The following is a 27,511-nucleotide window of genomic DNA, read 5'->3' on the forward strand; positions in this document are numbered from 1 at the left end:
GGTTTGGTTGCTATCTTCTTACTCCTGGCGCAGCAATAGAAAGGGGAGCAGATGCCAGTGATGGGGACAGGGACAGACCTGATTTGGGATAAAGTTTCTTGCATAGGGAAGACCTTGTACACAGAGACAGACCAGCTGCTTGGATCTACAGAGGAGAAAAGCAGTTGTCTGAACAAAGAGGAAGCAGCTTTCATCAGTTGGAGCATGTCTCAAAAGAGAGGGGTGAAGTAGGAACCTTACAGCTGCTGCCAAATGCAACATGGTTGACTGGTTACCCAGGCACAACACAGACACACTGACAGACAGTAATAATTGGTCAACTTGGCTATTGCTTTGCAATAACTCCTTATGCTCAGCCAGTAATGATATTTATTTAAGATTCTTACGAATTATTGCAATTTTAAAACCATATTTGAAATGCTGTTTCTGACACAGGGACTGCTGTCCAGAAAAGCTAGCCTGCATCCAGATTCAGTGGGCAACCATTGCATTCTTGATCCAAGACACAAAAGTAGGAATTCGGACAAAAACAGGCTTTGATGGCTGGGTACAGTCCAGTCCCCAAGAGGTGACTCCATATTGGACAAATCTGTCCTTATCTTGGCAGACCAGAGGTCCTCCAACTTCAGCCTAGGGAGGAGAAAAGAGAATAAGATGACTCCTTTAGTGATGGAGATACTAGGCATGCAAACAGCAAAATATGGCAGGAATAATATTGTGGTAACTCTGAAGGCCTCAAAATATGACTGAGGCAAGGGCTATAGAGAGAGGAAGAGTGTTTTATTAGACCTGCTGGAGTAAAAAAATAGCGAGGGGAGTTGTTTCCAAGATCCAGGCTCTGGTCTAAAGAAGAGAGACCCAACTACCAATCGTGGATGTGGGAACATCCACAGATTACTGTGAAGCCAATTACACAAAAAAAGGAAGTTTTTCAGTTTTCCACATCCTCTGACCTACTTGATCCTAGACAAAATGAATATAACTGTTATAATGTTGTTTCTTAAAATCCAGGCATGGCAGGAGATGAATACCTATGTTCAGTGATTTGCGTGTCTGTCAATGAATGCACTGTCTACATTATCAAAGACAACATTGCACAGGCAGTCTTGAACACTTACTTAGACAGACCAGCATTTGCTTTCTGACTCTGTCACCAAGTAGTTACCAGTTTTTTTATTGAAAAGCTCTCAACATGATCCCCTCCATTAAGAAACCCACATTTAAAAACTCTTTTCACATACTTGGGAAAATTAGAAAACTGGAAACACTTCAAGCTTTATTTAATCAAGGGATTATATAAAGATGTGATACAACTCCAGGCTGCGCCAGAAACAGTCATTAGTTTCCCCTCTGTCTCTAGGAACGAAGGAAAGCCCGGGCAGTATATCACAGGCTTTATTTCAGGTGGGACGGGGTATTCACAACACTAGGCTACTGTGAGTAGGATACGTCAGCATGCAGTTCTGGAAGGGAGGGGAAATTATCCTATGCCTTTTCCCTGCTATTCTGGTTGACTGTGTGAGTGAAGTGAAAAAAGCTATGTATACTTCAGTTCTTATGCTTCATGCAGAAGCCTTGAATTGCTGAAGCTATTTCTCAACCTTGAAAGTACAAATTGTTATTTGACCTGTTTACGCTCAAAGCTAGATTATTCTTACCTCGCAGTTACCTATGCTTCCAAAAGTAAATCCACCACAAAATTCATGATTTTTGACACTTCCGTTCAGAAATTCAGGACGATTACATATTCTGTTTTCAAGCAAGGGGAATTCAACATCTTTTAGTCTGTTGTCTGTATTAGTACCTTTATGAACAACCAAGAAATAACAATAAACAGTAGCCTGGGCATTGTGCTCCGGTGAAGCCTCAGTAATGAAAGGACTGGAATCTATCCCCAGCTCTACTATAGTCTCTGAGTCTCTGAGAAGGACCCCTCTGAGAAGGACCTTAGTAAATCTTTCAACTTCTTTGTACTTGCATCATACCTACCCTCAACAAGTAGAGGTTATTCTTTGCAAATTGTTACAAAACAAATGAAAACAGATGCTTAGTATTTTGAGCCTTTATCAGTTTATAGGCTTTTATTATGGTGCAGTAGCAATGGCTTGTTTATGGGGAAAAAAGTTAGCCTGGATATACTTTACATTTTTTTAACTCTTTCAAGCCTAAAGATAGTGTTTTCTAGATAAGGAGAATTTCTCTGAAGCCAAGGTTGAATTTTCCCCAAACACCATTTATTTAGATGCAGGGCTCTGGCTCTGCTCCCCCTCCCCTGCCGATTTCATGAACTAGTTGCATGACACGGCAGGACCCTCTTTCCCGCAGCCTAAATGCAACAACGGCCTGTTGATTTTTCCATCCTAATGCACTTCTGAAAGAAATCTCACCTGTACCATTTCTATTGTGGCTGTGATCACTAGAACGTAGGAAGCAGCTGCCACCGTGTGGCAAGCTCAACTAAAAACAAAAAAAGGCAGGGTAAGAAAGGGAAAAAAGGTGTGAGGTAAGCCAGTAAATACTGTCTATGCAGGAGAAAAGTGTTTCTTGATAATGCTGATGAGTTACACTAATAGTAGGGTGATTATCCTTAAGTGTTACTTTCATAGCACCAATTTTGTAGCTAAATGACACAAGAAGGGGAAAAAGGTACTACAGTCTATGTGAAAGGTTTTTACAGTGAAACTCAGAGACATGGACATGTTCTGTTCATACTACTATTACTTTTTTTAAAATCTGTGGATCTGCACACAAAGAAGAATCCATTAGCCTTATTTTACAGGCAGAGCATTAATAAGGTGCTGTGTGCAAAAAAGGTACAAATGGGGTGGGAAGGGGATCCCTGCCTGTAGCTCAGCAAGGCCAAAAGTGTGTACATGGTAGCCGGGACTGAGCGAGGGCAGATGCCAGTATCACTACTGGAAGCCGTGGGGATGAGGAATTGCCTCCTGGTGCAGCAAAAGGGAATCAGAGAGGGCTGGGCATTCTCAACCCTCATCATAGGTGGAGTGAGAGTTTGGCAGCAGGAGACCACATAGGTCAGTTTTTAACACTAGATTGTGAACAAAATTCAGGTAAGGGGTTTACTGACATTAAGCTTGAACTCATTTTGCCCGTGCCCCAAAGGTAGCTTGATCTGAGCAAGTTCTGGCTCAATGGTGTCATGGTTCCTGGGATGCCATCTTGTCTCACATACAAGGTCTTAAGGCTGGTGCTTGCCCATATATCCTATCAGTCTGGAGTGAACGTAGGTCCTTGCAGAAGACTATGCAGACAGTCATGTTTAGACTACAGGAAGGCAAGTGCAAGCTTCATTTAGATGCTAAATTTATATTTGAAGATCAAAATCAAAGGCAAGGGCGTTATTTGAGTATTGTCCTTATTTGTTCAAATAAAGTGTATACCTAAGCTGAAGAAAGACCAAAAGAGACAGAGATAAAAGGTGGTAAAGTCTTAAGTCTAATTCTTCTCTCTCTTTTCTCTTGTTCAATGAATTCAGTTTGTGTGAGTAATGAGGGAGAAAAATCAAGCTCTAAGAGAAAGAAATAAGAAGAATAATGTTGCCCTGTGGCCTATGACTTAGGTAAATCTTAAGTAAAATATGTTTTTCAGGTCCCATGAGTGCACATATTTTGGGATAGGATTTGAAAACCTGCCTAGGTTTTCAATTGCACCGAATATGCATTACCTCTTGTTTTTCCCCAGGCAGTTAGAAAACATACTGTGTTTCTTTCTACCATCAGACTGGTCTCAGGCAAACAAACTGGTTTTACATGGTCAGTAATTGTTACAGGACTGGAAAATAAACAAAGAATAATTAAAAGATGCTTAGAAAAATTACCATCAGTTTGTTCAGTCTTCATACCCAGAAGGCTCTGCATGGAAATGGCGTAAGGAAGGGCAGAGAAGCTGATGGTGCCTTAAAACTCTACAGATGGTTGTAAGATGGTGCCTAATCACTTAGAGAAAAAAGACGTTACTTACAGCAACTAAAAGTCTCTGGGATATGTTTGTGGGCACAGTCACAGTGTGAATGTGTTTGCAGCATAGTGCTAGAATGCTGATTTTTGGTTACCCCTGCAGTGTGTACAGGAACATGCAGAAGCCCAAGCCGAGCCCCTAGCAACCCTTGGAGCTAGTGTGAGCCTGACTTCTCTCAGGTCCTTCCTGCTACAGAGGTCGTGGACATTTTCAGGGACTTCACAGGAGGAGGGAAGGATGGATGAATGAGTAAATAAGCAGATATAGCTGAAGTTGCAGAAAACTCTTTTCTCCTCTGGTTACACGGGTGATATAACTGCGGGTGACATCATGCAATATCTCATACATTACTAAGCCTAGCACCTCAAAAAAGTAAATACCAAAACAAAACTCTTCCTCATCACAACATCGTGCCTGGAGGCTTCAGCACTGGAATAAAGCTTGATATGGAGTTGACAATGTCCTGGGAAGCAGTTCTGCAGAAGATGAAAACATTGCACAGGGAGGTCTTTACTTTGGACTGTCTGATCCCTTCCTGACTTTCAGATGTAGATGTGAAAAGATGAGGTGGCTTCTGGAAGGTATATTGCCCTGGGAGTCAGACAAGTGGAAACAGTGTCAGTACTGTGAAAGTACATCTAAAGAAGCTGTTAAATGAGATCTATCACTCTCAAGAACCTGCTCTGTGAAGGTTAGTTCTGATTGTGAAAGAGAGTAAAAGGATCTGAATAACTCCAGACTTTTGGTCAGGGTAAAATGAACCTCATAATCTCTTTTCAGGCCCAGATTTGTTGCTACTCCTATACCTGCATTTTGTGGCAATAGACAAGACTTGTCAGAGAACTGATGCAGGTCTGTGAAGATCTTGATCAAAATTATCCCAAAGGAGGGCTGATCTATTGAGGAGGACCATTGGTTTCAGTAGAAGTCTAGTCCCAGGTGAATTATGTACCATGCTCCTGAGCAGATGTGTGCTGTCTGGAACTTTATACTTCCATTTCAATGTCATATCATCCCCATTCTGGTATATCTTCTGAGGTCTTGTTTCCTGCTTTCCTGTTCATTTACCTACCCAGATATCAGAGGCCTCTGAGAAGGTGCCACTGTCAACCCAGTGTTCGTTGCAATCCTGTTTGAAGGCCAGTTCCTTGTGTGCCAAAAGGTTTATAGGTGTCAACTCGTCTTGCTACTGATGCAAAACTGACTACAGTGCTATAGCATGCAAGTGTCTACAGTGCAAATATACATAGAGCACCCAATGAAAGAGGAATTGAATGACAGTTACAAGCAGTAGCAAGAGTAAAACTGGTGGAGCATGAGTTCCTTCTACTCACCTGAAGTCATTGGGATTTTGATTAATCAAGCACCAGAGAACTGGAGTTGAAATTTAAGTGAAATTGTTCTAAGTTCTTTAAAGCTATATGGTGAATTTTTCAAAAGAAATGTCCTCTCAGGTTAAACATGATCTTTCGATGATCTTAAATTCATGTGTGGTGAGTGTAAGAACAAGAGGGGAAACAATGAATAAGTAGGAAAGTTTCAGAATCATTCCAAAAGGAACAAATAACATTGAAACAACTGCACACATTTCAGAGCAGACTGCTCAGACATCTAAGCAAGACACAAAAGATGGCTTCAGGCGATTACAGTTATGCACAGGATTTTTCACTGTATTACAAGCAGGATCTGGTTTTACTGAGTTGTTGGCCAAGTCTGCAGCCCATGAAACAAGGATGTGGCCTGTGCTGGAGCACTGCCAGGGAAACCAGACCCTTCTGCTTGCTCCATGCAGAAGCTGTGGTGCCTTCTGGCCAAAACCACAGTTGGAGCTCACAACCCTCAGGGCTGAGCAAGAAAAGCCTCCAAGCAGATCCTCCAGACACAACTTCGCTTTGGTTTGGCTCCACCCTCCCTGCTCCAGTGGAGCTGCCACTTAGTGGGTGGCAGTGCCTCCCATCCTAACTGGTTCTTGCCCTTCCTAAACTGTGTACGAAGCTCACATGGCTTCTGCCAGTGTGGGCATTCAGCAGGAGAGATGCTCAGAGTTTACCCTTGTACCGATGCCTATGCTAACATTCAAAGGGACTCTCACACTCTCCCATACCATCCTACGACCACCACTGAGAGCTAACTCCAGGTTAAGGTAACTCATGACTTCAGAGTACAGGTGTTAGGGGTATAAAACTTGAACTGAAATGGTACCTGTTCAACTTCAGCAAAGCAATGTCTGCTCCACTTGGTTCCTTTAATACTTTCTGAACACTTTGGATTTGCAGGGATGGCTCTGCTGCATTGAGATTCTGTATCCCAAGAAATACCCTGTAGGAAGAAGGCTCTGTTGACCTGGAAGAAATGACAACAGCAAGGTTATACATCCATATTTGTAATCAGGAATATCACTCTTACAAAACTCAGTGATTTCCTTGGAGAACTGCAATTAACAAGATGGTCAGGCTGCTGCTTCTGACAATAGATTCCCACATTTATTCTTGGGGAGAAGGAAAATGTAGCTTTTTTAACAGTTTGATTTTTTTGATGGTGAAAAATCCCGTCGGCTCTAAATAATGTGGCACCTTCTTGCAGTGTTCACAACTCCTAAAGCCCTAAGGTTATCTGCTAGCCACAGTTTTTCCAAGTGCAATTAGCACCAGCGCATCATTAGCACTCTTTTTGGCATGTTTTGGAGTGGAGGAGAGGGCAGAACACAGAAGTAACCTCTGTTGTGCTCTGCTGCTCTTTGACTGAGACAGGAGCAGAAGATGAAAATCAGCTTGCTGGCAAGAAAGACAGGAAATAATAGGTAAAGAAAGTGCCTTATTGGGTGCATCTTGCTCCTCTGTTGATTTTCTCACACAGCTTAGGACATGCCTGTCACGTGTTCCAGCAGATACTCACTCTTGCAAGCACTGAGCTGCGGTAAGGACCCACTGTGGATGTATCAGAGTGCCAGCACAATGGTGCACATTGGTACTAGAATAGAGAAGACAATCACATTAGTTTAAGAATGTATAGCCAATTCTTCACCATCTATGCTGTGCACAATGGGAAATATCCGCAAACTAGCAATATGCCCCTTATTCAAACCTTTTACCAGTCACAGTTTGTCAATGGCAAGAGAAATCAAATGCAAATTTTCAAAGGACAAGCTTTATTTGCTCCAGAACATCAAAGACATGAAAAGAAATTTGACACCCAGGTGAAAATTTTGCAAAAGGGCACTCTTGCTTTCAGGAATTTAATAAAAATAATTCTTTTTCCTAACAATTTCATTTGTGATGCAATGGGTTTGTACTCATGAGCAATTAATAAAAGGATAGATTTTTCTGATTTGTGGGGTTGCTTTGGACGAGTTTTTTAAAGAAACCTTACTATGATTTTTTAACTTTTCTAGGGATAATATTTATTATGGGGACTGTCAACAATACTATAGGAATTTTCATTAGCCTTACTGTAAGCATTTCTTCATCTCATGCTCAGCTACTCTCACTGTGACTGTGGAAATGGTACGCATAATTGTTTTTTCATACTGAGAGATGATGGCCTTCCTGTGGCTTCTTACACAATTAGACTGGTCACAATTTACATTTGAACCAGATTGGATGCTGGGTGAGAAGGGATGATCAAAATCCATTCATACACATTGCAAGTTACCTTCTATATTCCTGGGCTTAAATCCCCCACTGCAGAATGCAATTAACTGTCAATATCCTCAGTGGAAATTATTCCTTCCCCATTTCAGTAAATGAAGGTGTACTTAATGTCTGCAGTTCAAGTTTGCCCTCTAGAGATTTAGGAGAAAGTGGGAAGTTTGGGGTTAATGACCCAATAAGTAGATATTTGTGAACATTATGGTTTAAAAAAAAGGTTTCTTTTACTTGCTAAGGCATTTTATACAGAAGCCAAGACCAGTCTCCAGAAGCATATGCACTGTTTCCTGTCAGTCTCTTTCTAACGCCTGTTCCTTGTGAAACTCTGGTGCTCACAGATGGTGATACAGTCTGGAATACCAGTACCTTGTCCTGAGACTGACGTGCCAAGGCCAAGACCCCGGAGACGCATCACACATGTTATATTGATCACAGGCTCGCTCGCTCCTCATTGGGACTTTTCCACAGTCATGGTCAGAAGAAGCTACAGAATAAGAAAAGCTACAATGAAGAATTTTAAAGCAGTTCTGTAATGCCATCCACAGTGGAACTGGATGAAAAGAGAAAGGAATAAGACATTTTTTATTACCTTCCTTAGGCTTTCACTCTTTATGTTGGTTAACTGAAACTAAGGAAAGAACCAGAACCTTTAGACCCCATTTACATTTTCATTATCTTGAGCATTTAAGCCTGGGGCTAATGTATCACATTTGACATAACAAAATATTAATTTACCTGGAAAAAATTGTCAGCTATGTCAAGTATTTGAATGTGGTCAGATAACATAAATAAAACCACAATGAACATCTTGCCCCTCCCCCCACCCAAGAAAATCTCTAGGGATGTTGAAGGGAAAAGAGAGCTAAAAGAAGTGGAAGAGTTTATTTCCCAGACCAATTCAATATAATAACAATTTCTAAATTCTTCAACACATCACAGTCTACTCTTTGGTTCACTTCAAACCAATTCCTAGATTATAAATAAATCTGAGTCACTGTCCCCTTCTCATTCCAATATTCCCATTTTGCCCTCTCACTGCTCACTCTACTTCCTTATTAAACCGAATGTCTCTTTTTTAACTTTTTTTAATTTATTTTATTTTTGGGTAAGGACCCAAGTGGCACTTTGGGTGCTGCATATGGTACTATGGATGTCAAATTTGTTAGTTCCAGTATGAGACAACTAAAAAAAATCAAAGGCAAGAGACTGTAAGATTTCCCTACACTTTAATTTAAAAATTTTATATTCAAAGGCTGTTTTGAAAAGAGATCAGATCTCAAAGTGAAGCTCCACCACATCAATTCCAGGGAGCAAGTTTTTACAGCTGTGGCATGTGTTGCTTGTATGCCATTTCTTATTCTTTTTGCCTATGCAGCTCTTAGGTCTGGTTGGCAAAATTAAAGCATACAATCATAATGCATTGCTGCTTAGAGGAACAGATTAGATGGGCCAGCATGAAGAATATCCCATACCACTGAGGGAGTGACCACTCTTCACTATTTTGTATTGCTACATTGTCCAACAACCAGGGACCTGGCCTCTAGATGTTACTGTAGTAAAAATAATACATGAGATGAAGAAGAAATAGACTTTCCATATCCCTGTCAGATGTATTAAAAAAAATTAAAATTCTGTCAAAATGCAGGCAAGGAAGGGAAGAGCAAAGCAAATGAGAGGACTGGCAGGTGTGCCAAGCGTCACATTACAGCTCTTATTGATGCCTACTGCTGGGGTACTACAGAAGGTAAAATCTCTTTCACTGCCAAATTTTTCAGCAAATGCTACACCTGCTCAGTGTACTGATTACTATCCCAAAATAGAAAAAAGAATTTAGGAAATCTGCATAAAATATCCAGGACCAAATTCATTCCCTAGGAAATGAATATCTAGGAACAAATTATTTTAACATCCAGATCAGAATAAAAATTAGGTCAGCAGAAGATGAAAAGGGTTTCAAAGGATGTCATTTCTGGTGCTCCCCACTAACAGGAAAAGGGTATGAGCAGGTTCGAGACATTAGTCCTGCCACAAAGTGCATGGAAAGGCTAGTGTGCACATCAAGAAAATCCTCTCCTGTGTTTGAGGAGCCCAGGGAAGGAATACCTCTCTTCACAGCTTCACTGGATATTTCAAATTCAGCTAGCAACTCTGAGTGCTTAGCCTCACTGATGTTAAAGAGCACACAGATTGCTATCCATGAAATCTTACAGGTTATCTAAACTTTGGCTGACTGTTACAGGTGCCTGATTGTGTCATCTTCCATACAGACCAAAATTCAGATCTAAAGCTACTGCCTACTGCAGTTTTTTTATGGTTGGATTAAAAACATTTTGTAACTATCATAATAAGTTGTAGAAAGGGAGGAGAGAAGAGTCTTTAAGGATAATTACAGCAGCGTGGGATTTCACAGTACTCCCATTTTTTTTCTGGGTCTGTTGTGAAGCACCAAACACCATTTACATCTCCATCAGGATTCCTGCAATACTGTGATAATTACAAAAACAGAATGAAGAGTCCAAATGTTAGCCACAGTATGAAGAAGTGCATGTTTTTTAAAAAGTGTTGAACAAAAACTTTGAATTATTTCCCCCAAATACTTTTCCACTGGATGTTAAAGGCTTTCTGTTTCCTCTGATCATAAAATTCTTTCTTTCCTGTATCTCAAAACCATTAGGTGACATTAGAAAAATATAATAAAATTGCTATTTTCTTCATCCACCAAAAGTGACCCTAGCTCTAGTGCTTTATAAGGCATCATGAGAAGCAAAGGTTTACATAGTCTGACTAAGTGCTTCTCACTGAAACATTTGTTGTTGGCCTAATGCTTCTTCCCCTAACATCGGGGAGAGCAAGTTAGGTCAGCTCCAAGAATTTTCCAGAAGCCTACTTAGTTTGTGTCAAACAGCAAAAGGCATCACTTTGGGGTTTGCAGAAGTCAGGGAAGCCCTGTGTGATTTCTTTTGTTCTGCTTGCCTGTCAGCATCAACCCCATGGTGTACAGCCGCACTTGGAGCAGCAGCAGCCCAGGTAATGTAAGATGCATCCTTCCCTCTTTAACACTATTATAGGTCTGGGCTATCAAGGCAATGACTTCCAGATACACTTAACCTGGTCTATAAAGACTGAACATGAAGTGTGTACTCAGGGGTTATGGAGAACAGACACAATGTTCAATGAGACCAATGGCATTAGCAGTTGCTTACATTTTTATCCAGGCCTGCTCTTGGATGAGTCACAGGAGTGAAATATTTGTGGCTATGAGGTTTCTGAGAACTCCACTCTTGACAAGTCCTGCCCCTTGCAGTTCTTGCTACTGTGCCACGATAGTCTTTACCATTACCGTTAATGCAGTCTGTGAAAAAATAGGAAAGGAAACTATTGTTAGCTGCTGAATCTGTATACTTGCACACTCTCTAGTGTCTGTAGCAGAAAGAAATACAAAAATGCACCCTGTGATGTGATCTCTTCCTGGATGCACAGAGTAACTGAATTGGAAAAGAATTCAAGGAACTTCAGGCTAAACATTTTCTGTAACATATTGCAAATATCTGAAAAGACTTCAAGATTATTGCTAAACTGGTATCAGTAAGCACCTTCCATGAGAGAAGCATATTTCAGAGTTTGCAGCCCATTAGACTGAAAGAGCAATTTTTGCTTCCAAGGGCCTTGCTTCAGGTACTTTCTTCTGCTGCACATGAGTAAGGGTACGCAGATCCATTTAGGAACACATCTTTTACACAGTCCTGTCACTTTCCTTTGCAAAGTAAATAATCCATGGAAAGTTCTATGCTTCATTCAGAAAAGTCACACCAATTTGACCAACATGGACTATTAAATAAGGAAGCAATGAACCAGGATAGAGCTAAAACTCATTTCTCCTGGTCTTCATTTTGCAGAACTTAGTTACCTATCAACAACACAACAAGCTAAGGTCAACCTCCTGAAAATGTAAAGCACAGTACAAGCAAAATTCCTATGACAACAACATTCACTGGGATCATGAAACATCTAATGAAACACTGGAAATTTTGTGTTTTCCTCTTTTTCCCCTAAATGAAAAAGGTAGCCTACAGAATGCCCTATAAAATGATACAGGCTACGGGATATGACTGACTAAAGAGTACTCGCTGCAACGTAACGAGTTATGTTGCAGCCTTACTCAAGAATCATTTTGATAGGTTACTCTTTCCTTTACCCCCAGACTCTACAGGAGGTGACATTTATAGCCAGCTGTTACCAGATGCGGTGGGTGTAGTCAGGCCAACATTTTGGGCCACCCTTGCAGGGGGGTCATTTGGTGCGGGCTCTTGTGTATGATCATCACACCTCTTGAGATTGCAGTATTCCCAAGTCACGCTGGGGTCAGTGGTGAAACACCATGGGCTGTTATCACCATCTGGGTTTCTACAATAGTTGTCCCTCAAATCCCTGCAAACATAAGTACAGTAGTCAAGCTGCATAAGACTGAAAGTAATCATAGAAATATCTTGCCAAAAAGACATGGATATGTACTATGTAGATATAAATGCATTTATTAATTTTTTACTATTGCCAGGAAACACATTTATGGCTGTGATTCGAGTGGAGAGTTACATTTCACATGTACATCAGTCATGAATATATTTATGCATAAGGAAACATAATTAAACTACTGGCTTAAATTCTGACTGTAATATGTCAATGTTCTGAGTAGCTAAATAAATGCCCAATGTGCCAATAGTTTAATTTCTAAGTGCATATATATAGGCATACACAGTTGGGTGAATGTGTGAATTAGCAATAAATATTCAGGAAGATCCACATCTTGGAAAAATTCTCCTTTATAGATACATTCCTTGGCAGTGTTTTAAAGCATACATGTGCAAAAATAATACAATCAGCAACGATCATTGTCAGATAAAGCAAGAAAAGGTGAGATAAACATACGCGTTTGGGAACCTGTCTGGGGTTTTTTCATGCCTGTGTGGGAACATGGAGTTCCAAGCCTGGCATTTCTTTCCTGATACAGTCATGGAGGTTGTGCCACGATAACTCTGGCCTTTGCCTCGATAGCACTCCTCTGACAGGGGAACCTGCACAGGCACATCTGCAGCAAACAACAGAAACTGGTCTTTAGCATCACCATTTTATGTTCTTACTGAGTAAGAAGGCACAAAAAAGCATCAAACACACAGGGTGACAAAAACAAATGACTCATTCATACAAATAGCGTCCAGTGAGAGCATCGCAGCCAGCACAAAAAGTGGAAGGGCATTTCCAAAGACATTTAGAAAACTTTCACAGATTACCCTGTGAGAACCCAACCGGGACCTAACATACCCTCATGTATCAGATGCAGTTCATTGGAAGGTTCACCCCTCAGTTTCATTTTGGTATATGTGAACATGTTTGAAATAAAGATCAGAAAGCTCATATGAAAAATCCTCAAATGTTAGATGCTAGTGATTTTGCCCCTGATATATTTCTAAAATGGACATTATGTTAAACTTTAATCTTCTGTTATCCTTTTGATTGCACTAAGATTTTCTTGCTAACTTTTGTGCTAAAATGAATGGATGTTTCAGATGAGATTTTTATTACTTTGGAAGACCCTGTCTTATCTTTTTTGGCTATTTTCCAAAAATGGGACTTCCATTTATTTAGCACTTTTTAATCTCTTTAAACCTGTGTTTCTTTTTTTTGGTTAACTTGCTAAAAATGACCTTTCCCACTTTTGGGGAAAAAAAAAAACCGATATAAAAATATAAGCCTCTTTCATCCTGTGATTCTTCTGTTGGGTCAGCTGGTGATTTACATCCTCCACTGCACTTCCTTAACCATTGAAGGTCCAATATTTGGCAGCTTTTATAACATGTTAAGTAGAAAAACTGCATTAACAACAGTGACAAAGTGACTAAAAAATATTTAACACACAATGAGAAACAATAAATCTCTCACTGTTTTAAAGTCCTTATCTCAAGTACGGACCACTACTCATACCAGCAGTCCCTTGTTCTGTCCCATCACAGTGGGGAATTGCACAATATTCCCACCGAATGCTGCTGTTGATGGTGTAGCACCAAGGCCTCTTCTCTCCATCAGGGTTTCTACAGTAGTTTTCCTCTAAGCCCCTGAAAGAGAAAAACTGGCTTTAACTTCTCATAGAAATCCAGAAGAGTTGCATGCGAGACTGTTAACAACTACTGCATACAAAACTCAACTCATTTACTCTTTTCGAAGACAAATTACCTTGTGCATCACTGTTTTGGGACTAATCAGCAGCCTTCAAATTTATAGTCTAAATGCTGATGATATACGAAGAACTTTTCCAATGCTTACACTTTCTGCTCTTGTTTTTGAGGCCAGTAAAAGCTGACTTCAAAACTCAAGCCTCTGGTGTACCTGAGGGTAAGGTAAGAAACAGGCGAGGCTGGGTGTCACAGGCTGATCCTGCAAGTGCATGCATATGAGCACCGGTGCACGCTGCTCTCTGCCCTGTGATGATGGACAGGGTTTCACATGCCCAGGAAAACTTGCAGGATCTATTTCACAACCCAGAGGATCATAATACACAGCTAAAAGCCTGGTCAGCCCCAGCTACCCCTGCCCGTTGACAATCCTCCACAAACACAGCTCCTCTGGCCTTGGAGCACGAGGATGTATTGGAGTATTTGGACCTTGGAGCATCACACAGCCTGGACACAGCCAGGAGATTTTTGACATAAAAGTAGTAAATGCTTATAACTCTGCAGTGGGATGTGGAGGAGACAGGTGAGACAAGTACTTGAGAATAAAGTAGCTGGTTAAAAAAGGAATGCTGAAGCAAATTAAGAGCAAGATCTGAATAGAAGTAATGAGAGCTGACAAAAAAATGAGAAAACAGCTTATCAACATAGCTGGAGAAAACCTGTGCCACTCCTGCCTCTGCATCTGGACGTATAAGGAATAACCATGTTCTTTGGCACTTGTTAAAATGACGAGGCTCAGCATACTTGCAGGGATATCTGCCAGGAATCCAGCCGTGTCTGTGAGGAAACTGTGTGTTCCAGTGTTGGCAGGCATTTCCTGATTCGGTGATGGCTATCCTGCCTCGGTAGTCTTCTCCTTTCCCTGAAAGACACTGGGAGCCCAGGGCAGAGACTGGTGGGTGTGTAGCTGCAACAGGATTTAAAAAAGAAAAAGGAAAATAAAATAAAATAAAATTAAATTAAAAAAAAAAAAACCACAGCTAGGCAGTGCTTTCAAATTTATTAAAGCCCCCTGTTTTCTGTAATGTTGAACATGCAGAGGTGACATTTGTTGGAAGCCGGGGCAAAACCAAAGTGTGCATTTTCACAAGCAGTTGAGCTGCCAGATGTGCTGTGTCTGCCCTTTTACAGTAGTCAGTAAATAACTTTGCTGGGTCAAGCCAGACTTTGTGCCTGCAGTCCCCTGAGAGCAGTGAGTAGTCCTGTACAGTCTTGTAAAAACAAGTGGGATGAAGGGAGCGAATTAGTAGAACACGCATGGGTAGGGTGGAAGGGCAGAAAGGATAAGGATGAGGGCTAAGAAGAAATAGTGCGAGAAAGCAAAACAGTCTTCAGAGCTGGAGTCAGTGAACTGGGAAAGTGGGGCAGGAAGAGGATTGGTCTGGCATGTGGATTGGTCTGGCATGTGGGGAACGGCAAAGAAAGTAAGAGTAATGATCAGAGGCGCATAAACTCCAGAGGGCAGAGAGAAAATGAATCTACAGTGCATACCTATTATATATACTTGGTATATGGAATTTCACGAGGAGACAAGTGTAACTCTAAAAGGTTTGTCTGTTCCTTAAACTTTCTTTAAATCTTAAGCACAAAATGGAGATGCTATGGTAACTTTCACAATTTACTTTGTCATACAGAAGTCTATAAATAGTCATTCCTCCACCTGTAATTGAGCATGCTGAGGTGAACTACATCTAGCAAACACACGCTGCTGCTTAGAGCACTGGCAAGTGCAGATGAATAACAAAGCAAGCTCTAGAGATAAAAACACAAGAGTTTTTCTCAAAGTGCAGTCCAGTTCTACAAACAGCAATGCTAATCTTGTTATTCAGTGCTTTGGGAATGTCTGGATTTAGTGTGCTCAGCTCCATGGGTTAAGATAGCTCACTGATAAGTCAGGTTTTCCTCCCGAGGCCTGAACCTGTTTCTCAGGATTCATCCCTTGCCGAGATAAAGGCAGTCCTGATGGTGCTGGCCAGACCCAGGCACAATATCACAGTATGGCCACACAGCAGTTTAGGTGTTCTCCATGAGTTAGCAGGTCAGCTGAAAACTACCACCTGTTCTAAGCTGAAGGCCCTGCCTCTGGTAAATTGAAAAGTAATGTGATTGAAGCCAAATGAGGGTTTCCGTAACATCTCTGGCATTATTGTGTTTTGTGACACCTGTATCCTCACTGACCTTACATGATTTTATGCAACAGAAATTTAATGAGTGATTCTTCTCATTAATCTGCACTTTCCTGGTTCACAAGGGTTGCCTCAGGATACTCAGAATCACAATTTCTTGTCTTTCCCCTCCCTGCATCATTTTAATGGGAAGAGCTACCCTATGGAGTGATCTCAGGAAATCAAACTCACTGCAACGAGGAATGTTGCAATATTCCCAGCGTTTGGTAGGGCTAGTAGTGAAACACCACGGTCGAAGTTCACCATCAGGATTACGGCAATAATTCATCTTCAGATCCTTCTGTGGAAAGCTGCACATATTGAAAATGAAAGAGAAGCTTGTGAGTCAGCTATGGCTGGCTGTAGCAATTAGGCTGTCTGCAGGCAGGATCTCCTAGACACTGCAGGAGTGAATTTAGCACCGAGTGTGACTCACTGTTTCAGGGTAAATCCATGCATATGAGGCTCTTGGGCATCCCAACGCTGGCACTCAAGCCCAGACTCTGTTCTGGAAACTTCTCCATGGTAGTCTTCACCATTACACTGCATGCACTCCCCTGTAGGGCCTAGGCAGGATGAAAACAAAGCAAGGTATGCACCAGCCCATGAGTTCTGATCCTGATCTATTCATGGAAGGCTACAGACAAAGGAAAAGAGGGGTTTGCTCCAGCTAATGATAAATGGAATCCAGAAGACCATGCATTACAGCCTAACCAAATAATGATTCAGGGATATGTGTAATTTGGGAGGAGGATTTTGTCACGTATCTGTATATACTGGTAGCGATGGGAGTTCTGTATGTAACACAGCACTTGGGTCAATCTCTACTCTTGTTAAATAACTTGCTAGGGGTAAGAGTAGGACAATATCGGCAAATGGTTAAAAAATTTCAGTTCCTCCATAGTTACAAAATTACTTTGATAACTGGAGCCAATTAGGAAAACAACCTCTGTGTTGAGAACTTCTTAAGTTCCAGCTTGATCTAAATTAATATTTGAAATCAATCTGCAATAATAAAGCAAGAACAAATACCAGGAATAATATTACCTAGCCGAACACTCCTTCTCTGAAAAGTAAATATACCTTCTGCAGTGTGCGTGACCTGGCCCTCGCACTCTGGGATGTTACAGTAATCAAATCTGGTAGCAGGATCTGTTGTGTAACACCAGGGTCCATTTTCGTCCTCATCAGGATTTCTGCAGTAGTTTTCATCCAGGCCTGCATTGGGGTGTTTTTCAGGTGTATAACTGTAATAGTATTAAAATTCTATTTTAATTCCAGTAATGTAGTGAAGCAGAAGGGAAATGTCCAACTTGCTCAGCTATCTGTGGGCTCTATTCATTCACAGTAAAAATGAGAGAAACAGATTCCCCATTGTAGCCCATAAATGAAATTTGAAAAACCATTCTGTAACTACCATTATTTGTAGTTTTCTCCCTAGGTCCCAGTTGTCAGCGGTGAGTTACAGTCTATAAGGACTATGACAGTCTCAAAGGGCAATTACTGTCTTTAATACTTGCATCCAGGTGATCTAGTCAACTGACTCTGACCTGTGGCTCTACAATGTATTTTATATTGCTTTTTTTTTTTCCACACATCGTATGGAAGAGAGAAATTATGGTCCCACTGCCACCAACAGCAAAATTTTCACCATGTGTTGATAGAGCATTTCATCTTCTTAAGAGGCCCAGCATTTAGACACAACTTCTCTGGCTGACAATGCACCCTTTCCTTACCCAGATCATTGCAGTTCTCTGCCAGCAGAGTCAAAAGTAACAAGGCAGATGAAGATAAGGTTGTCTTAATAAATAACCTGGCTTTGATAACATGCACTATAAAGTTGTTTATACACATGAAGTTGGGGAAGCTTGGAAGAGATTCAGAAAAACATTAAGATAAATATAGATAAGGCCATACTTTGGGTTGTGGGGTGATTTTTCTGCCCACTTCTGGCATGGAATACCCCTCCAAGTCTTGGCTTCCATTCCTCTGTAGTCCTTTCCAATCCCTCTTCTACATTGTAGAAGGTAAACTGAAACGAAATTGGCTTGGTTAATTCAATAATGTTACAACATTGCATTTCTTGAAACTGAGAATCACTACCAGAGTGCACAGAAGTCTCATCACTGCAGCTTCAACACTGATACTCCAGTAGCAGGTCCCAGCATGACCATGTCTAGTCAAAAGCCTTGCTTATGAACTTCCTGATGTTGCCAGGTTCCTCATAAATTATTTTAGCCTGTCTAAATAAAAAAGCCAGACACATCTGACACCTGGGGAGAGGCAGTGGGAGGCTGTGTATAGCTGGGTCAGGAATGTAGACAACAAAGTGACTTCCCAGTTCAAATGGCAAATGAAGACCACCATGAATTTAGGCCTTGGTATTTGATCCCTCTTAAACAGCATTTTTAGTAGCATGGCTTCTTTCTGTTTTACCCCCACAGTCTCTTTTACTTTTCTGTCCTATACATGAGTTTGCTCATGAGTGGCCTATAACCACTGATAGTCTGTGTTTCTCATAAGAGGGATGGGATCAAAAGCCAAATTAAAGACAAAATTAAAGTTTGACTGGGGAAGATGCTCTGTAAAGAAGGACAAGTCTTTAACTGAGTTCTTAAGAAATGTTTCTGTGACTAAGTACCAAAACTTTGATTAACCCTACAAGAGGGTAAGCATCCCAGATGGCCACCGAGCCATAGTTCTGAGAGGCCACTTAGAACCAAAGGAAAAGATGCTTTTGGAGGTGTGGGTGAGAAGAAATATAACTCAACATAATGTAGTGAGCATAGCCCACAAAAGCTATATATCTGGGCCTTGTGGATTATTCCTACTATTAACAAGGAGGTTGGAAGCAAAAGATGATTCCTCATACAGGGTTTTCACATTAATATAAGGAAAGTAAAACTGTAACTGCCAGACATATGTTCATGGAGTTGCCTTTGTAACTATGGACAATCCAGACTATGGTCTGCATACAAAGTGTCTGTGTTGCAGTAAAATGTGAGTACATTAACATTGGGCGGCACAGCACAACCAGACAAACTCTTACACTCCCAGAGCGATGAGTCTTTTGGTTTTAAAGTAGATGTTTTGTACAGATATTTTCAATCCAATCCCAAGGAAAATGAGCTCTGACAAAGACTGATGCCAGAGTAGCTGCTATGAACTCCAAGGTGTGAATCAGGCATAGATGAGATCGTACAGTCACCATGAACCTAAGGGAGTGGCAGAGTCACGAAATATTCTGGAGATTGCTTTTTCCAAGCAGAACAAATTTCATCATATCTCAGCAGAAAGGAGTTTTACAGCAGCAATTTCATGGTGCTGAGGTGTCATAGTGGGGACAGAAAACTTTTCTGAGGCTTAAGGAAACTAAATGTCTTTATCTGCAAATTCAAGTTCAGGCTGTGTGACACTGGCTGTGATAATTAGATTGCTTCTAGGAAGGTGAGTCTGACTTTTACAATACACTTTAACAGCTTCTTGAGAAATATCTCTGATTAGAGGTGAATTGGGGCCATTACAAATACAAAATGCTGCCATTTGGACTATCCAAAGACTTCACAAAGATGTTGGCAGTAGTAGCTGTGAGTTTCGGAAGGAATGAGATAGTCCTGTACTTCTGCTAGTGAAAAATAGAAGGAAGATGACTCTACATCCTCTCTTTGAAAAAGCAGGGACTGTAACACTGTCACCTGAAAAAAAACAAAGGAACCGATTCTCTGACTGCTAGAGCTGAAAGCACTTCCTGCTGAAGCAGACCCCTGTGAAGACATTTCCCTAAGAGGACAGAGGTAGTATGTTGTGTAGCCACAGACAGGAGAAGAGGAGCTGAATGGCATAGCCAAGGGAGGCAGCTCGTATCCCAGGCGTCAAAGGTGGGACTCCGAGAGTGCAGAATGCGGCAGGAGATGAAGATGAGACAGGCAGTCTCCAAATGGCTGCAGATCATAAGAATGCTGGATGATGAGCAAATGATGCTCATTAGATGAAAATGAAGTGTCTGTGAGGCAGATGCTTTTTCCCCCGCTAGTATCTAGCAGCCTTAAGGCTCAGGTATAAGGGTTGGGTCATTTCAAAGAACCACCACCATTAGCACAGGGACAAAATCGGGAAAAAGAAAATAGATTCCACGTGAAGGGACTTGGTATCTATGACCTACCATCCGAGCTGTGGCAGTGCCTGACTGCAGCTTTCAGTGACATCGGTGCATGCTAAATATGAAGGAGACTTGATTTCTTCTGCTCAGTCTGCAGTGGGAGCTGAAAAAGCCAGCCTCTACTTTAAAATGCTCAAAGGTCTTGCAGTCACATCAAAGGACTGGTAACTCTGCAGAAGGGCAGCAGATGAATGCGTCTGCTCTGACAGCCCACACAGTGATGGCAGTGAGGGCAAGAGAGGTGGCTGCCCGCCGTGCCTAGGTGGGACACTTAGGTTCTCCCTGTGGAAGGACAGCAGGTAACCATGCCTCTGTCCTGGACCTGACGTGCGGACAAGTGCCTCCATTCATGGGGTACTCTCTGCCATGACAGGCACCTACAGGCTGATGAGCTGGTCCCTTGGTGTGAGAAACCAGACAGAGTCTCCTCCTGCAATGGGCTCGTGTGGTCACATTTCCTTCAGTCCTGGTCATGGCCACAAAAGAAAAGCTCCATATCCAAGAGGATGAAGAGAGAGGGGAGCAGACCCATATCTCACCCTACAGTTTCAGTTAAGGCTAAAAAGTAGACAAGACTAATCCATCCTGAAGCATGCGTGAGAGGGTGCCAAGCGAGGCCTTTTTTCTACAGGAAAAGGTGGCTCCAGTGGGGGTACAAGCAGCAAAGCCAAAGGCTCTGACTAAATTTCTAGATTAAATGTGCTCAGGAAGGTCACTGGGATGAACACTGAGGCTGGAGGCACCAGGCCTGTCTTCCAGGGAATAGTTTTGGAGGAAGCAGACAAGAAAGAAGAGAAACCAAGCAGCACTGCCTCCTTTTCCTGAGAGGCCAAGGCTCCTGGGTATAAAGTGGAGTCTTTTGCTGCTGACATGAGGATCAGATGTGTCTCTTCAGATGTTTCAGATATTTGGAAAAGCTTGAACAACAGCAAGCAAAGTAAAGGGGCCTGGATGAAATTAGGGATATCGTCTTGATTTGTACCAATTTAAGTCTGAGTTATTAAGTCTGTCTGGCCCTCTGTGACAGCATATAATTAGGGTCAAGGAGAATTATTTATTCACTTGGGCTAATTTCAATTTAATAACTAATGACTCGTGCATGTGTTTATTCGCTTTCAACATATGCAGAGGAATTTACAGCGCATATACTCTTCCTTTAGGCTGTTCTAGCCTCAAAGGAAAACCCCAATCAATTCTGATCAGTAAAAAAAAATCACATTTAAAATGCTGAGACATTGGCCACACCCATTATTTCTACAGATTTCATTCATGTTGGTAATTATTTTGTTGAACCTGCTTCAATATTCTTCTGTACTGGTGACTCACATATCAATGGTCTATGAGGAACACGTGAAAAATAAAAATGGAGAAGAGCTCTCCATAGGCTTTAGTCTTGTGAGGGCTGTTACTGGGGCAGGGGAGACATGACTATAAAGCTGAAGACTTTTGATAAAAACAACTGTAACAGTGATTTTGCCTTTTAAAACAGGAAGGAATCTGTCCATAATAACACTCAAGAATCAAGCAGTACACTTCAAATTCTAGCTTTTAAAGCTTTAATAATTCATTTGAGCTAAACATAAACTGCAAGTTATAGAATCATAGAATCGTAGAATGGTTAGAGTTGGAAAGTTCAGGAAAACTGGTGAGAAAATCTACTTGTCATTAACATAGAAAGAAGACACCAAGGAATACATATTGCACCATAAGAACAAAATGTCACTGGCTGATAATCAGCTAGAGGTTAAGCTAGTGCTTACTGAAGACAGCTGTTACAAACCGAGTCGCACCCGGTACTGTGAACCTGGCAACCCATAATCCATTCTAGTAGCAGAAGAATTAAATTACAGCTTTTCAAATGTTAACATTCTAGCTTTTTTGTTATGTTTGGGCCAGATCTCCAGCAGAAGTTAATGAACTCATCAGAATTGCATCAGTTTATATGTGCTGGGAATTTGGACACCAACTGCTTTCTCTTTAAAACTTTCATATGGCAAAAGGGATCTGCACCATGATTATTCATGTCTTTTCAGTTTTATGTATATCTTTCAAATGCTTCAGAATTGTAAAGACACTGAAAATAATTCTCTTTTCAAAGAAACTGAAGTGCTCTTACAAGAAGTGTTTGCTATTAATTCTATATATCAGCTAGGAATAGGAGCTTTCTTTTTCCCGGAAGACTTATTGAAGTTAGCGTTGTCACTGTATTATCTATGTTCCCAGAAAACTTATGAAGATAGTGTAACTAAAAAAAATATTTCTTTTTCCAGCTATATAGCATCTATTCAAAACTTAGAAAAGCACAAATTAATTAATTAAAAAAAAATCTTAAAATCAAGCCACTTATCTGAGCCTAAGCATAAACAAAAGAGCTTACAAAATGTGAACATTTTATTATAATTTAAAAAATCCCACAATTATAAGTCAATATGATATTTCAGTCAAATAATTCTTGACTGAATTATTACAAAGAAAATTAGATAAGTGGGTACATAGAAGTAGATAATCTTATAGTCTTGAAAATTTGTACAACTTCGCTATCTCCATGAAGCAGAGAACTGCAAATACTTGAAGGGCAGAAAAATGGATGATTTTTTCTTTGGAGTATCTGCCTGGTCCCAATAATATGTGACTAAAGCACTGAAGTATAAGTTCAAATATAAGAAGCCTTGATACTATATGTGAAATTCTATGGCAGTTTCAGCCCAGTTGATAGTGGGTGCAGGCCCTCATCGAAACTGTCACCACCGTGTCTGCTCCAGCATTGCAGCAGAGAATACAAGGATGTAGTTAAAACAGGCTTAATGTGTAAATATGTACCATCTTACTATATACATACTTTTCTTCTCATAAAGAACCGCATCCGTGCTGTTGAATGCCACTGTCATTTTGGCATTTTCAGCCAGAGTTAAACACTGTAGCTTTTTCCTGGTGAATAAGAAGGCCCTGTTGAAATTGAAAAGGAAGCAATATTGACGTAGGAAGCAATCTCATTAATTCAATTCAAATTATTCAACTTGTGATTATTTTTTCTATAAGTTATTAATTTACTAGCACTGTCTTGTATCCATTTATATCTTTCCGATACCGCAGTCAGTATTTGAGACACTGAGTAAGAGACTGATGTTTTCTATTGCTCTGAAGTGGCTGACTTTTTCAGGACATATGACTACATGAATAAGTTACTGTGTGGGAAGCTAGTTACTTCATTGGCAAAATGTTATTAACAGCATCCTAGTTACTCAGGTTAGCACCTTTCCCTGCAACGAGTTAGAAACATCTCACCCTTCTTTTGTGAAACAAGGCAACATCCAGCTAATGGGCGTAAGCAATTCTCCATGTAATTTTGGGTAAGAGCAGGAACTCGAGCATTTACTATAGGGTGAGTAATACACTGTAAATCCACCCTTTACTTGACCTTATGGTAATTTATGGGTGGAGACGAGCCACAAGCTAAAGGTACAGGCACAGGTGACACTGCTGTAGGCAGAGCTGCAGCAGCATGGGGATCTCGGTTCTGAGCAACAATAGGAAAATATCTTTGATGGACACCCACAATGACATAGTTTTAAGATTCAACAGGCATTACCTGCAATTAAAATTTCTTTCTGCTTCACATTTCTCTGCACATTCTTTTTCATTATTTGTCCTGTAAAACTGTTTATTTCGAGTAAGTATCCAAATGCCATCTGTTCTTAAATAGTCATCGAGTATATCTCCTTTCACTACAAGGGAAGGAAAGGGATGAGACATTAAAAACGAGCATTCTGCAGTTAAGAAAGTCTGTGACTTTGAGTCCCATTTTTCTTGTAGCATTGACAGGTGAAGGCACCATTTATTTTGTGGAATTCTGGGTAAAACATGATAAACTCTGAAAAAATTTAGGAAATTTCTGTCTCCTGACACGATCACAGCCATATGACCGGACCGTGCCATAGGAAAAAACAGCAGAAGGGAGATGTAGAGAAGCAGCTCTGAACGGAGTTATGTATAGGTTTGAGGTTGAGAACAAGAACTGTGAAACAAGAGTGAGAGGGACCAGGGAAAGGGACTAAATGGCGCCAAAAAAACCACCACTCAGAGAAAGGTGAAGAGAAGTGATACCAATATTAAAGTTTTGGAGAAGCACGAATTGTGAGGATGTAAGATTATGGCCTCCCATGTGAATGGCGCAGTCACTACAGTTTCAATGGTCACTGAGTAGTTGTTTGTCCTAAGCTGTCTTGCCCTGGAGCAAGAAACCTCAATCATAAGACAACTTTTACATAAGATGCCTTTTAAAATGGCCACCATTATTTTTGTTGTAATAGGTTGAGCAGACTTATTAATGAATCTGTCAGGCTGGATCTCTGCTGCAACAAATTAATTCAAGATTTTAAATTAGTTAATCAATTCATATTATTATATCTGAAAGCTACCTGTGCATAAAATCTCTATGATGTACCTGCTAATACATTTAACAGCTCCAAAATGTTGTTGCTCACAACGGAGTTTCCAATCTAACGGATTTTTTTCTTTTTATGTCTATAAAGATTCTATGTTTCTGTTACTAATTTCTACAAAAGTTCATTTCTGTATCCAGCGTCAGGTGGAAAAGTTACAGAAGTGATATGGTTTAAGTTTTTTACTTTTCGAGCTAGATTATTATTGGCAGATACAGGAAATTCATAATCTTGTACAACATTTTCACAGGTAATGTGAATCTTTCTTTTATGCAAACACCCATATTAGGCTCAATTAACCACAACATCACTCCAGTGTAATTAACTCCGATGACATATAGGTCATCACCTACCTCCACATGACACATATTCATATAACATAAAAGGTATTTGGGCCACTAATGAAAGTAAGATGATTAGTTGCCTGGGGGCAATCTTTGCCTCTGACTGTTTGCAGAGTTGGCTTAATGCTATAAAATCCACCTGTCTTAAGAAATCCCTGACACTGAGGCCTCCCATATCTGATTCTTCTCTTACAGTAGGACTATGTGGAGCACCAAGAGCCTACCAATTTCTCCTCGTGGACTCAGCAAACAAGTGTTTCCTTTCCTGGACTTTTTCCTAAGCTAACTGAGGCCACAGTTCCAGAATTGCAAGCGACCAGAATAGGAAAATATTACTTTCCAAACTTTATTGGCTCATCTTAAAACTATATGTTTGTCCAAAGAGCTCTACTTTGGATACTATTCCTTTTCAGTGACCATAAAAAACAATTTATTTCAATTGGTTTAAGAATGAACACACAAGATTTTGGATGACATGCATAAGCTAAAAGGCAGCACAGGTTGGCAGAAGCTTAGATAACAGAAAAGAAAATGTGATGTTAGTTGCCTGAAAAACACTGCAAAATGTAAACTTAAAAAAGAATACAATAGATGTAAAAATGCAAGTCTTTGTAAACCCAGACATAACACGATAAATGAACAGAAAATTCAAATATATGTGAGCAAACCAATTTCTCCTTTTACATATATATCGTTCCAGACTTGACCAGTACTAATCCAGAAGAAATAAAAAATAGTTTTAAGGCCGTTTTGTGGACCATCACTTTGGAAAAAGTGAGTTAGAGCTGATAACAATAAGCAAATAAAAATAACTGTCTTTTATAACCCAGCACAATCATACAATGATACATCCCTGTTATTCTGTCATATTAAATGTGTGAGCTCCTCGAAAATCATACAAACTGTACTGACATGTTTTTAACAGCACTTTTTAAAAGTCATTTAAGGGCCATACAATTATATGCAATGTTAAAGTACTAGACAATATGATATCTGATTGAAATCTGGTTGAAGTGTATACTACATGTGGAATATTTATTTATAGAATTTGTAGATGAGCTTGACATTCATACATTACTGTTAGTGGAACACCTAACTTCTTTTGGAGTTGTGAAAAAGAACTTTAGACATATTCCTGAAAAAGTTGATCTAGTTTACTGAAGATTAAATTTCTATCTACTGCCCCCAGGAAAACAACGGAGAACATTTTCTTGTGTTTGACAACCAAAAATGTGAAATTGCTGGAGCATAAAGGAGCTTTTTCATTTTTAATTTTGTTTTAAATATTTCATTTTAAAACTTTAAAACTCCTATCATAAGTGATGAAAATCAAGATCATTGTGCTTAGCAGTGGTTGGCAGTAAAACAAGCTTTAGCAGAGATAAAAAAAAAGCAGAGATAAAACCAGAGATAGCCTTCTCACTGACTGCTATGGATTTTGTAGCAGGCTTTGGGGCTGCTTTCCAAGGGTGCCCCCATTTCTGTCCATGGGACATTTTTGCAGGGACCCATTTGTTCCCTACGCAGACACCAAGGCTGTTGCTCTTCTGGCGTTTCTAACGAACGCAACACTGGAGCAACCACAGCTCTCGCTTTGTTCGACAGCAACTCTCACTGCCCGCCAAGCCCCAAATGCATCATCGTCCAGGTTAAGTGGGGATGCAGGGATTTGAGGACTTACCTTCACCAAATGGAGCTTGCAAGCGTTTGTCCCCCATCTCACCTAGGCAAGCAGAAGGCAAAGGACTCTTACCTGAGCTGAGCAAGAAGAGAAAGAGAAAGGCAGCTTTGCTAATCCCCATTTTGGCCCAGCTGGCGGGTGCTGGAAGTTGTGTGTGTCGGTGCGCAAAGTTTTATTGACTCGCACTGGAATGAGGCGGCATCAAACAAACAAGGCAGGCAGGTTGAGTTAATCATTCTCCCATGCTGTGGCCCCCTTTGCTGTGGTGTGGCCATTCAAACAACCTTGAATTGGACGGATTACCAAATCAGACTCAATCATTTGTACTGGATGCTGGGAAATATGAAGGCACTCTCCTGTTTTGTGGGACATGTTTTTGTTCTCAGATTGCTTGGCCTCATTTTGCTAAGGTAAAGATGGGCATCATGGTGGTGGAAAGTTTGTGAACCCAGGCACAATCTAATCTATACAGTCCTATATAGAATCATAGAATTGCCTAGATTGGAAGGAACTTTTCAGATCATCTAGTCCAACCGTCGACCTAACACTGACAAAAACTGTCACTAAACCGTATCTCTAAGCACTACATTCAGCTTTAGATCCCAACAGTATTTTCAGTCACAGACTCGCACTGCTTAGGTTGGAACTGTTTCTGATTATGCGTTTGCATAAGCCAGTCCCCAAAACCAGCCCCTGATAATGTTAACTGTGTATCAGAATTTCTTTAAACAATCACCAGTGTCCTTCCTGGGGAAAAGAAGCTTCCTTCCCTCAGCTGTTTCCCATTTCTGGGTTGTTTTTTGTCGTTCATGTCTTGTGAGGTGGTGTTCACTTTGGTTCAGTGTATAATGTGTCTTTGCCCTCCAGG

At 40.6% G+C, this 27,511-nt stretch overlaps 1 protein-coding gene across 1 annotated transcript; it reads right to left on the minus strand.

The window, feature by feature from the left end:
* Positions 1 to 471: 471 nt before the first annotated feature.
* LOC141462470 (plasminogen-like) lies at positions 472 to 26,764 on the minus strand. The gene is made up of 19 exons (XM_074144301.1): positions 26,716 to 26,764; positions 23,766 to 23,901; positions 23,016 to 23,122; positions 17,935 to 18,049; positions 17,101 to 17,264; positions 16,454 to 16,583; positions 16,210 to 16,328; positions 14,597 to 14,759; positions 13,605 to 13,735; positions 12,552 to 12,711; positions 11,863 to 12,053; positions 10,829 to 10,977; positions 10,016 to 10,109; positions 7,992 to 8,109; positions 6,874 to 6,948; positions 6,181 to 6,321; positions 3,686 to 3,792; positions 1,659 to 1,804; positions 472 to 630 (listed from the first exon to the last, which is right to left on the minus strand). The coding sequence occupies exons 1-19, from the start codon at positions 26,762 to 26,764 to the stop codon at positions 472 to 474; spliced, it is 2,454 nt and encodes an 817-aa protein (XP_074000402.1).
* Positions 26,765 to 27,511: the final 747 nt, after the last annotated feature.

The sequence above is a fragment of the Numenius arquata genome, chromosome 2 (assembly GCF_964106895.1).
Source record: "Numenius arquata chromosome 2, bNumArq3.hap1.1, whole genome shotgun sequence".
Lineage (NCBI taxonomy): Eukaryota > Metazoa > Chordata > Aves > Charadriiformes > Scolopacidae > Numenius > Numenius arquata.